The sequence below is a fragment of the Amphibalanus amphitrite genome, unplaced genomic scaffold, assembly GCF_019059575.1.
Source record: "Amphibalanus amphitrite isolate SeventyFive unplaced genomic scaffold, NRLGWU_Aamphi_draft 000016F_arrow, whole genome shotgun sequence".
Taxonomy (NCBI): Eukaryota; Metazoa; Arthropoda; class Thecostraca; order Balanomorpha; family Balanidae; genus Amphibalanus; species Amphibalanus amphitrite.
The window spans coordinates 249,353-261,626 of NW_024881512.1; the positions used below are offsets into that span (position 1 = coordinate 249,353).

Genomic DNA, 12,274 nt, shown 5'->3' on the forward strand with positions numbered 1-12,274 from the left:
TCACCGTGGGAATTGGGTGTGGTTTGATCATTCTGCAGCATGACTGCGTGCTAGGTTTTTGTATTTGACGGCGCGGATGATTCATGCCTGCTGATGGGCATTCTGAAAGAACGTGCGTTGGCCTTGTGCTTTATTTGCGTGCTATCATTACTGAGAACCCAGTAGCAAAAACGGCACCGTTTCAGACCACAGCGCGTCTAATGGTGAAGGTTTCATCGAAATCGGTCCAGTAGTTTCGGAGCATGGGCTCGTCTGCTTTTAAGGGGGTGTATGGTTCTGGACCATTTTGGTCCGATTGGTCCAGTCAGAGTGAACCAATCGCCAAAAAACGAAAAACGGCACCTATATAAGTTCCCTGCTATTGAATGGTGAAAGAATTATCAAAATCGGTCCAGTAGTTACTGAGCATGGGCTCGTCTGCTAATCTCGTCTGCTTTTTAGACACTCCCACCCAGTACGCTGCTGCGCAGTGCGACATCAACTTTCTTTGGCTTTGTTGTACAATGCAGATACTGTCCAGCAGCACCAAAATCAGGGTTTGTTAATCTCACGTCAAATTTGCATTTCCAGAAATGGCCATCGACTAAAAAGGATAGAAGTCTGTCCCTCCAGCACGGAACTGATGCAGAGCGCTGCGCCGCCCCTACTGAGTGAACCGCACCCTGTCGGTATTTGGTATCTGGGTGCAGCCCGTCCGGATGTCGATGTCGGGGATGAGTCAGTCAGTCACACTACAGGAAACACCTCTTCACCAGTCCGTGGTTACAGCCAGTGAACAGCGGCTGAACAATGAGACGGACATGCATCGAAAGTCGTGTGTCATATGATATGTATGGGACATCATGCTCTGGTTGGTGAATGAGGATGATAGGTTTGGTGTTTCCGATTTAGGTAAATTATCGTGAAGCTGGGTTGGCAGTTGTCTGCGCTCGGCCGCGTCTTCGGTTGTTCACTGTCAGGACGCTCATTTGCCGGGTTGGTTGACTCGTCTCTCTCTGACCTTCCCTCTGACTGCTCCGCCGGCCGGAGCGGCTGCTCTGTGGCCTGTCCGGTCCACCCGCGTGCCCTTGTTGGGCTCGTGAGCAAGGCTACCAGCTGGTGTGACTCAGAACGGCGCTACGGGTTCCAGTCGCTGCACTCCCAAATGACCGCCCAATGTCGCCCGACTAACTGTGACAGCGGCGGGCCGCCGACAGACTTTGTCGGCACGATAGGCTTGTATGTTTAGGGAATATTTATCGTTCAGTTTGTATGTGCCGTTATCGTAGAGGCGACTTGCAGATAGCGATCAACATCGTGATGTTGACTGCACGGCCGGGATGGGCCAAGCTTGACAATGCTTGTTGGAAGTCCTCGCGCCCAAGTTGCACGAAAACTTTCAAACGAGTTCTGTTTTTTCTCGCTCAGCTCTTTGCTCTATTTGAGGAGCTCACTTTGTTCACAGTCTCCCATCTGTGTTTACCTTTACGGTCCGCTCCTCCCCGCCTGTGAGTCAGCCCGATCAGCTGCTCGGTGTTGTGTCTCCGACAGATGCCACCAGGCGGCAGCAGCGGCGCGGCGCCGGCCGGCGGCCGCAGTCCGCCAGTCGGCCCGCGCTAACGAACTGAGAGGGGCGGCGCTGGCGCGGTACCTCGCCCAGACGTGGACGTCGGAGCGACGCGACGTGCTATGAACGTGACGTGCCACATCGCCGAGCGTTCGGACGTGAAGTGACGTGACGGCGGGCGTGCAAACAGACTTGATTCGTTAGTGGCCGTGGATTCCGCCGGGTGAAGTGAATTCCTGTGCCGCTGCGTGAAGTGATTGTGCAGTGACGCTGTGTGAGGTGAAGTGAGTCCGGGATGAGTCCCGGCTACGGGCCGCCACGAGATGACGGCGTCCCAAACCGACAGAGGCCGCGCAGGTCTCACTCGATGCGCGAGTTCAAGACAGCCGCCGTCGGACCAACACGGGTGAGTTTTCAGTGGGAACGCAGGGCGCTGTCGACCTTATTGACTGGGTTTGATTAGTAATCTGATGGGCGATCGTGTAGATGTTCATGTTATCGTCTCGTCCATAATTATCACTTCGATGCTATCCCGTCGATTTTATTCTCAATTATACCCTGACCATCGATATCACTGATTATCGGATACCGATCCCGATTTAATTGATGACTGAGTGGTCAACCAGGCCATGGCCGCCCAAACTCGATCCAAGCTGGCCTCACCTCCAACCCGACCCCAAGGCTACACTGCCGCGGTGCACCGACCGAGCTGCGTTTGAACTTGGCGGGCGCGCTCCCCCGCTATCATCTGTTACCCTTCCCCGCCGTGTGACACATTCGACGCTGACACCCCCGGCGTCCCCTCGCCCCTCCCGTCGCTACCGACACGGCGCCGACGGACCCCCTCCCGGCCGCGTCGACACCGGAGCCGACACCGACGCGACGACGGCCGCTCGACGCCATATGTGACCGTGGACTGTCGTTATAGATACCAATAACTAGCGGCGGCCCCGGCGGCGGCGGTGGCAGCGGCCCCGGCGGCGGCGGTGGTGACTATAGTGTCGGTATCGGCGACAGGGGCAGAGGCGGTGGGATGAGAGGGGATTCTAGCGACTGTTTCGGTGATGACGCTGTAACCGTGGCGGCGGCGGCGAGGACGGAGGGAGACGTCTGGCCGTCTGCACGCCCCCGACCGTGACGGGCCGCACCGTGCAGAGGGCAGCGGCCGGGCGTGGCCGCAGCCGCGCCGACAGAGGAGGCCCGTACACAGGGCGCTGCTCTGGTGCCTGATGTGTGTCGATATCAGGCGCCGTAGTATTAGTGTGGCGAGGGAATTGTTTGATGCGTTGCCACCGCCACTGCTGCTGTTGCTGACGGGCCATTGCCGCCACTGATCGCGCTGCCAGATCCATGACCATGGAAACACCACAGACGCCGCCACAGCCGACATACCCAGCAGCCACCAGCCGTGCCGTGCCGCCGCCGCCACCACCATCACCGCCGTCACAGCCCGCTTGGTGCACGTGCTCAGTCGATGGAGCGACAAAAACAGCGGTGTGCCGCCGCACCAGCCGGCCGGCCGGTGACCACAATGGGCGCGTGCGAACCGCCCCGAGGTCACCTGTGGGTGGGGAACGATCGTCACCGTCCGTCGTCTGTCCGTCTGTCGTCTATCCGCCCGTCTGTCGTCTGTCCGCCGATCGCCTCCAGCCTTTGTCCCGTCAGGTGACGCCGCCCCGGGCGCTGCGGTCGCTGATGGCCCGCGAGTGTCCTGTCGCGTCGGCGTGCCGCGCCGACTGATCCCACAGACGACTGGCGTTTTTCGGCCGGCGCGGGCTGTTTTTCGTGGCTGTGTTCCCACGCCACGTCCGACGGCTGGCCGCCGGCGGTGTGTGTGCGGACCGCAGCGCACGGCTGCGCCGGGTCTGCCGGCCTGCCCGCTGGGCGATGCGCCGTGCGGCTCGGTACGGCGCGGCTCGGCTCGACGAGCCCACTCGGCGGCCCACACGCGGCCTTGGCTGTGGCGGTAATCCGTACGGCCGCTCCCTAGTCGCCGCCACAGACCGGCGCGGCGGCGACTCCGGGCTTATCACCACGCCGTGAGCCGGGGTGTGTCGTCGAGGAAGTGCCGAGACAGCCAGCACGTGCTGCAACGGAAGAATGTGTTGACGTTCGGGGGAGCGGTCCCCAGACGACCAGTTGACGACCATCACACTCGCCGAGATTGTGACCAGAAGATTGGCCTCCGGGGAGGGGGAGGGATTGTGTTCTCCCGGCCTGGTATCCGTTTTTGTGGCAACAGGTGCTGGCTCGCCGGGTTTTTGTAGATTCGGATGCTCGTCAGAAAACGTTAGCTTTCACCGAGGCGTGCCGATTCGAGGAAAAGGATACGGGGAAAGATGGTCGGCTCTGGTGCGGCCGCTCATGACTGACGGGCGATGAGACCGGACGGGTTTGCCCGGCGCAGCTGTGTCCCGTGTTGTGGTCATTAGTCGCAGTCCACTGAACCGACTGGTGGTACGGCAGCGGGCGGCAGTCGGCGCGGCCTGTCTCGGCGGCGGCTGCGGCGCGCCGAGCGGGTAGATCCTGCTGAGCGGGGTGCGCGCTGAACGGGTACCGTCGGCGTCCCACCGTGCTGGTATCTGGGCTGGCTGGGCTCTGTTGTGCCGGCCGAGTCGCCGTGAGTCCGAGTCGGAGTCGTGTCCTTCTGACTCGGGTCGCGGTCGGCGAACAACAGAGCGCTGCGAGTTTATGGTTCCGGGGTCAAGAGTCAAGCGCTGTTCGTGCGGCGTGCGCCGTCGCTGGCCGGCCGCTGATGAGGCCCAGGCCGTGTTGGACAGGTTCTGGTCAGCATAGGCGACACAGTGGCGCCAGGGGAATCAGACGCGCTTTGTCCACGTCGGTCGGTGTCTGGCAGCGTCTGTCCACGCCTGTTCGCTTCCGTCTACTTCTGTCCGCATCCATCCACATTTACCCGTACTACACCACGTCCGGCCGTGCACCCATGTCCAGTTTCACACCTGGCACATGTGGACAGATATTCGGACAGGACAGCTGTGTATCTTTGTCCACATATGTTTGAATCTGTCTCTCCATTTGCCCGCCTGTGCCCTCTATCTCGCTAATTCGGCCCCAATCTCTTATCCCGTCCGTCACACCTGTGTCATTTAATCCGTTATCATTTACGTACACACATTTTCAATGTATTCCCCATCTGTCCTGTCACACGTATCCCGCAGTCCATATCTGCCCATATCCCGTCACATCCCGTCTCTCCGTCTGGTGCCGCCGTGTCCCTCGCCCGTATGACTGGCGTGTCTCCCAGCTGGTGCCCTTACGATGTCACCAGCTGTCTCCCCGGTGTCACCAACACCAGGTGGTGCTCGTCACAGGTGCGCCGGTCGTTGGTGTCGCTGGTTCTGCGTCACTAAAGGCTACTGGTGTTACCCGGTAGCGCAACTAACACCTGGCGCGCTGTTGCCTTACGATCATATGATGGATTAGTGAAATTTAATGTGCCCAAAGCCTCAAACAGGAAACATTCATGCGTGCGTGCGTGGTATCTGCTAGCCAGCTGCATGCTCTATCCGTGCTGCGTTGCATATAAATAATCACTGAGCGTTTGATAAAGGCTGCGACCCAAACAAACGGCTCTAGACTGACACGAAATGCATGCGTAAAATATGCAAATAGGCTTTATGTGAATGCTTACATCGCAGCGGGATCATTTTCGGAATTTGTAAACTTACGACCTTCCTTTGTTATGTGGCGGTTATGAGCGCCCTAATTGCGAACGTAATTACGTGCTGGGAAATAACTGTTAATGAAACAAATTGAAGCAGATTTTAACTTTTCCAGCCGTTCCCTCCCCCGTTAGGTCAATTACAGTTGTGTTCATTTATCATCAGTGCAAAGTGTGACACAAATGATAGTGGTAAAGTTGTAGCACTATTCAAAAGTCCGGACGCTTTTCCATGTGCGCTCCGTTAATGAGGAGCTAGGAAATCAATGGAAATCATGCTAAAACCGTTTGTTGTCTGGCATACTCGTATGTGGACATTTTGCAGTGTGTGGAGCAGAAGATGCTCCAATGCCCGCAGCGATGCTGAAAACAATGCTGCGGTCGTTACGTTTTATACGAGGGGGTATCGAAAAGTTCTGATCATCACCATGAATTAGATGAGATAGAAATCTGATTTTTTTACATGATGTTCATTACTCCTTTACAGGTCACCACACACGACCGCAAACTTATTGCATCGTTTCTTCAGCTGCCTCAGGCGGTCATTGCAGGACCTTCGCACTGTCCCGTAAATCACTGCTCCACCTCATCAATGACGTCATTTCTGTCCATAAAACACCGGCCATAGTGTGGATTCTTCATCTCCCGTAACAATCAAAAGTCAGTTAATACCTGGCCAGGTGCATTTGTTAGATGCGGTAGGATTTGATGTCCACATCATGTTGTTTCTTCAATCGCAGCTCAGGACGAATAGGCGCCCTTCGACGCTTATCGCTGTCGGTGCGGATAAAACATCTTTCTTGGGCTTTTTTGCGGCGATTTTGCTTGAGGCCATCTCGCAACTTCTTCAAAAGTGTGCAGTAGTGCTTGCTTATCATTATCCGACCATCATCAAGACAGTCGGTAATGACTATCCTACGCCAGATCTAGAACACTGATAGCATTGACCTTCCATATCGGCTTCTGCATCTTCGCCTTTTAAGAAGGACAGATGTGCCGTGCTTAAACTTCTTGATCATCTTTTTGTCTCTGGATCATACACATAGACCCATCATTCGTCACAAGTCATCAAATGATCGAAGATGTCTTCAATTTCCTAAAAAAGGCCTAGTTTTCATTTCGAAGGGCCAAGACGCATTTTTCTCTTGAACAAAGTAGACACACGAACTTCTAAGCGGGCTGACTCCTTTATCGTCTGTAGTTCTTCGCTGATAATATTTTCAGGCACTGCCAGCATCGAAACCTTTCTGTTGCACAATCATCTAAAAGGTCACACGACGATCTGTAAGGATGAGGTCCTCCACTTTCTGCACAGTCACCACCTTGTCAGTCATTGGTAGTCACTCACTTCTTGACTTCCGTGCAAGGGCCATGCAACAAAGTTGAAAATTATTTCTTCATTTTCGGTAAGTGCATGAGATGGGCTTTCCTCGCCATAAACTAATTTCATGTTCTTGATGCATTTTCTCAGTGTGATACCGTTTCAAATGCATTAGTTGGATGACGGTTCGGTCCTCAATGGGCCCAACACTAATCTTTTTTACTTCTAAGTCTCTCTTCCATAAGATAAAACCAGTTCTCAGGATTCTCTTTGCGGGAACATTGTTCTTAACAACCAAATATCACACCAACCAAAAATCATCAAAATCGGTCTACATCTTCTATGTGATGATCAGAACTTTTCGATACCCCCTCGTAATAATGAACGTTTTACTCATCACTTCTACTGCGATTACAAACTTTATATGGCATATGTGTTCCGGTCGCGGTTACATGCTCCTTTATGAGTTGCGCCGACGTCACGTCTTTGAGCTCGGTTTTCCATGGCGGAGTTCGTGGTCGCACGGCGGACTTTGTAGCTCCCTGATTGATTACATGATAGTACTCGGACCAAGTTTGTCTAGGCTAATGACTCATGCTAATATTTGGAGAGTATGTTGGATCAAAGCGGTGTCGGGCCGCGCCAGACGGGATTAGGTCGGTGGAAGCCGCGGTCAGGCGGTGCCGTGCCCGCCGCCGGGCGGGTCCTGGCAGTGCTGAGCCGCCGTGAAGTGGGCTGAGCGGCATTGCGTGACTGACTAGAGGACGAGGTGGGCGTCACCGGTGACCGATATGGGACGTCTGCCGTCCCTCCGGACCTCTGAGCTATTGTTGGAACAGATCCGGGAGGCGCCGAGACTCATCCTGGCGTGTCACGATGTCTCTCACGGGTTTTAGCTCATCAGGTGCATCCGTGTGATGCTAGATAGTTATCCCATTGTTTTTGGACGTTCGTGACAGCCTCTTTTTAACATCCCTCAGTACCTGTCTGAATCCAATTTTGCCTTGTCACTGGTTTCGGTTCATCGTCCGGCTGGGTTTCCCGGCGGATCGACAGGAAACTATTAGACATCGCTCTGACGGCGCTCGGAATGCTGAGCTGCGGACTGTTTCAGAAGATAGCGGGAGGTGTGCCTTCGGGACGTATTGAACTATTAAATCGCCATGGCCCGCCGGGCTGCTCTGAGTCGGAGCTGACCTCGGTTCGTCTCGCCTTGACTCATCTCGCTCGCGCAGCTCTCGCCCTTTTCGCCTCATCTCGTCTCGCTTTCGTCTCGCCGGCCGTAGCCGCGGGCCGACCACGGGTGTCGACGTTCCGTCACCCAAAGCACACTCGGCAGCGACGACCTGCCCGTGTGGGCGTCCAAATGACCGAGCTCGGCCCGTCGGGCGGACGGCCGCCGACAGTCGCGGGTGCGCTCTCTCCGCCCGGCCGGCAGATTAAATATGAGTGTGTCAGAGCTCGGTGATTACTGCTGCCCCGCGGCGTGTTCAGATGAGGGATCTGCCGTCCTGGGGGCTTTGTCGGGCGTTTGATGTCAGCTTCAGATCGGCGGCCGGCGGGAACTGGCTGACGGCTTCAGCGACTTCATAACTCACGGCGAGCTGAATCTCGATGAAATATGCCTGAAATGAGAACCTTTTAACCCGCGCCCTGCTGGGGGTCCTGGATTTCCACGCCCTTGCGGGGGGGGGGGGTATTTGAACCCCCCCCCCCTTGTAACTCGGCTCCTGGGCCACGTAGCGATACGCGGAAGGCGGCGTTCGAAAGAGCGTAAAAAAATAATGACGAAATCACTTCGGTCAATTTTTTGGTCAGGTCAAAGGTCAGGTCACCAGAGGTCATTGAAGGCAAAATTTCGCCGATTTCCAGGTCGAATGTCGAAAATTTCCAAGAAGCCAACGCATAACTCGGGAACCAATAGAGCTACAGCGCCGCGGAAAAGCGCATTCGATAGCCCTATTAACGCCCTTTCTGAGTAATTCTCTCAGATTTGACCTAACGTCAACAGTTTTGCCTGCAGGGGGCAAAAACTGCAAAAATAGCCGATTTTTTCGAAAACAGTTTTTCTGCAATAACTTTTGACCCAAGCCTTGTACGAGCTTACTTTTACCGGCATCGTGTTCCTCTCGTCAAGACGCATCGAATGAACTATAACTTGACCTTGAAAGGTCAACTTGAAAATTTGACCTCAGGTCAAGGTCATGACCTGACCGGAAAGGGTCATGTTGCATATCAGTCGATCCGTATCGTCGAGCTGAACACATCTAAGGCGTTTTCATCGCTCTAGCATGCCTCTATCAAAAGTTATTTGCGAAAAACTGTTAGATACCATTCGTGACCTAAGATGACCTCAGGGCATAAACAAGGGTCACGGACACCATTTTCAAGTTCAGTGTGTCTAAACCACTTGTAATTCGGTGTTTGGGAGTGTTTATAATGTCTTTCATCCAAAAGAGGCGCATTTCAATTTTATCCCATTGACTTATAATGGGGAGGTCGCAAAATTGACCTGACCTTAGGTCATCGATATCAAAATTCTGAGATATACATTTTGTACATGCTATTGCTCTTAGCAATCGCTGAAAGTTTCAAAGCGATCGGTCACTCGGTGTAGCTATGACAGACATTGAAACTTTTTATGAGGTGAGGTGACTTCAAGTGACCTGGTGACCTGACCTTGAATGACCTTGGTCTGAAAATTTCACAACATGTGTAGAATTGATGTGTGATAAGGTGTACCAAAAACGGCGGCGCTCCGCGCCGCCGTTTTTGAGATATTCGCGAAAAACCACAAGGGGGGGGGGGGGGTGTTCAAGCACCCCCCAGCAGGGCGCGGGCTATAGCGCTTCGTTCGCTGTATGTTAAACTCACTGTTGCGCGTTTATTGGCATGATATTTCTCTACCACCCTCCATGCCGGCCAGCTCTCCAGCGTCTACTGGCCGCCGGTCCACCTTTTTCCCTCGTTCCGACGATTACCCAGCTTCTGTCTGAGTTATGCCGCTGTTTTCACTATCTGCCGGCGCGCCCGTTCGAGGCGGTAACCGGGCCGGGCGCGGCCGGCGCCCTGCCGGCGGGAGGTGCGCCGCTCTATCTGCCAACAATGACGGACGGCCGACGGTGATGGAAGGCCGTCGGAGGGCCCCGATGGAGCGGAGCACCCTCCCGCGCCCGTGATGGAGCGCACCGCCGGCTTTGTGACGCCGCCCGCTCACAGTTGTCTCCGGTACCGGGGTCGCGGAATGTGGCCGACGAATTCAGTGACGCGACATAATCCATGATGAAGGGTTCCGCTACTTTTGGATCGCGGCGGCGATAAAATATCGCGGTACGCGGAAGGGCCCTCGGAGGCTCAGCGTATAATCTGGGGACTGATAAAATGCGACACGGCCGGGGGAGAGGCACTTTGAGGCTCGGCGTAATCGCGTTGACCCCAAGGGAGCCACTATTCGGGGATCGCCCCTCGCTTTATACCATCTGTGGGGCTGTGGGTTTTGAACGGAAGGGCCGGCCGTCCACGGCGCAGCGCCTGAACGGTCGATCTGGTGATGCCTTCTGGTCGGCACGATCGCACCGGAATGCATGGGCTTGTTCCATGCTGTGCCTTCGGGATCATAACCTACCGCCTTGGGTTCTCTGGGCTGTCGCAAATGAGCCATACTTACTCTTGAAGGCCTTCACAATCTCTAAGACGTTTCTCTCGGTTCATCGGCCTCCTCATGGCTCTTCGCCTCCCACGATCCTCTCATTGTCCTCCTGGGCTCCTAATTTCTCACTTTCTTCTCACCATCTCTCTGAACTCCTCTCTATCGTCTCTCGTCTCCTCTCCGTCCATGTGGCCCGGGATGACTGTCCGGTCGCTGTCGGCGCCTCCTCCGCCGCCGTTCAGGACGGTGACTGGTCATCCTGGCGCCGGATATCGCCTGTCGTCATCGCTCAGCGCTCATCAGACGGAGGAGAATGTGGCGATTAGTGTGGCCCGGCTGCTCTGCCGTCGCGCAGTCGCCGTGCTCGCTCGTGTTGGTATGTCCGGTGACGGCAGATGGTTGACACGAGTCTCACGGCCGTCGTGTGTTGGTCGTGATGGTAGAGTTTTAGCTGGCGGAACAGATGAGCCTGGAATTTAGCCATGGATTTGTGAAGATAATTGGACCGAATCTGCATAGCAAATGTATCATTGAGCTTTTCCGAGAAAAAAAAAACACAGATTGATTTTACCCTGCTCTTTCTTGGAGCAGCCAAGGTGTACCTTTTGGCAAAATGGGTCAGCAACCCTGCTTTTTTGTCGCGATATCCCTTACGCTTAGAAAGCGCCGGGCGGTCCTGCATTTTGTGCGTTGCGTCCTTGGTGTGTTGTGACTGGCCGCCCGCCTCCGTGGGTCTTCCTTCAGCGCCCCACAGCACCGAACACAGACTGCCGGTGTGCGACACGGCCAGAAACCAAGGCCACACCAAAACTCACAATGGCCACAGCGGCTGCGCCGAATTCGCTGCTCGTCGGTGGCGATACAGAGTGAAAGGAAAACGATCGCCATAAACTTAACAGTCGCGACGCCCTTGGGGCTCGATCACGGCCAATGAGGGGTGGTCTGAGCGTCAGCGGCTAGAGCGGTGCGGGGTTCGCAGTGCAGGGCGGTGCCCGCCGGTCGTCCCGGCGGCCCAGTTATATATGTGTCTGGATCCACCCCAGCACATCATTCCCTCGCTAATTTGTATCCAATCTGCGCAAATGGAATGGATTCAGAGCCCGACGACGTGCCATTAGAGCTCGGCCCGGCGGAGACCGTTGGCAACAGTGCCCGCTCGGCCGGTCTTTGTCGAATGGCTCTGTGATAGCGCAGCTGTCCGACTGGGGCGAGCCCAGCGGCGGAACGGAGAGAAACACAACTGAGCGGGAAACGGGACCGGATGTCGGCTTCCGGCGGCCGCGAGCGGGTTACCGGCCCGCTGATCAGCACCCCGCGGGTGCCCGGCTGTGCTGTGGTCCACACACGTCTGTTAATCGCTGTCTCTTGGCCACATGGCCTTCAGTCTCTGTGTCCAGTCGTTTATGTAGTACAATGTCCCCGTCTGTGGCGCGCTAGCTGTGTTTCATGTCTGTGTCTGTGACTCCGTGGTGTCTTGTTTACGACCCCAGCCTGTGGTCCATGGTCTCTGACTGTGGTCTGGTCCCCATGGTCCACTGTCCCTCTCTGTGGTCCTGTCTCCCCACTCCCTGTCTGCGGTCCAGTTTCTGTGGTCCACGCTCCCTCACTGTGGTCTGGTCCCTGCGGTCCGCGGCCCGTCGCCGCGCCGTTGCCGACTGATCCGCGGCGGCGGCCGATCGGCATACCGCGCCGGCCTGCGAGGCGCGCCGATCACGTTCCGCCCTTTTGTCGCCGTGGTCCGGCATTCACCCGCCCCTTTTTACGAGCGGGCTCCCTTCCGGCGCGCCGTTGTCTCCTGGGCCGTTCGCGCCGGCACGATTGTCGCCGTCTGGGCCTTTGGACACGGCGCGGCGCTGTCTCGTCTGACTGACCCCTTCCGCTCTGCCGCTCGGCTTATCCCCTCTCTCTTGTAAACGGTGCACATCGAACCCACTCAATCGGAATGTTTCACGCGGGGCGTGCAGCTCTGCAGCCGGATCTCGGCGGGCGGCGTGGCGCGGCGCGGCGGCTTCGTTTGTGGCGCTGCGGCTCGTTAGCGGCGCGGCGCCTGGTTCCTGCGCGCCGCCGGACGGCGGA

At 56.1% G+C, this 12,274-nt stretch overlaps 1 protein-coding gene across 3 annotated transcripts in view; it reads left to right on the forward strand.

The window, feature by feature from the left end:
- Window positions 1–12,274, forward strand: part of LOC122386903 (FERM domain-containing protein 4A-like) — a 102,874-nt gene that overhangs the window by 4,277 nt on the left and 86,323 nt on the right. The window contains exon 2 of one of the 3 annotated variants that reach the window (XM_043376633.1): window positions 1,531–1,952. In XM_043376633.1, the coding sequence (XP_043232568.1) occupies window positions 1,842–1,952 (111 nt within the window). In that variant the 5' untranslated portion in view covers window positions 1,531–1,841. Of the gene's footprint in view, window positions 1–1,436; window positions 1,953–12,274 lie in introns of those variants that run through there. The other 2 variants (XM_043376639.1, XM_043376658.1) reach the window with 2 other exon arrangements.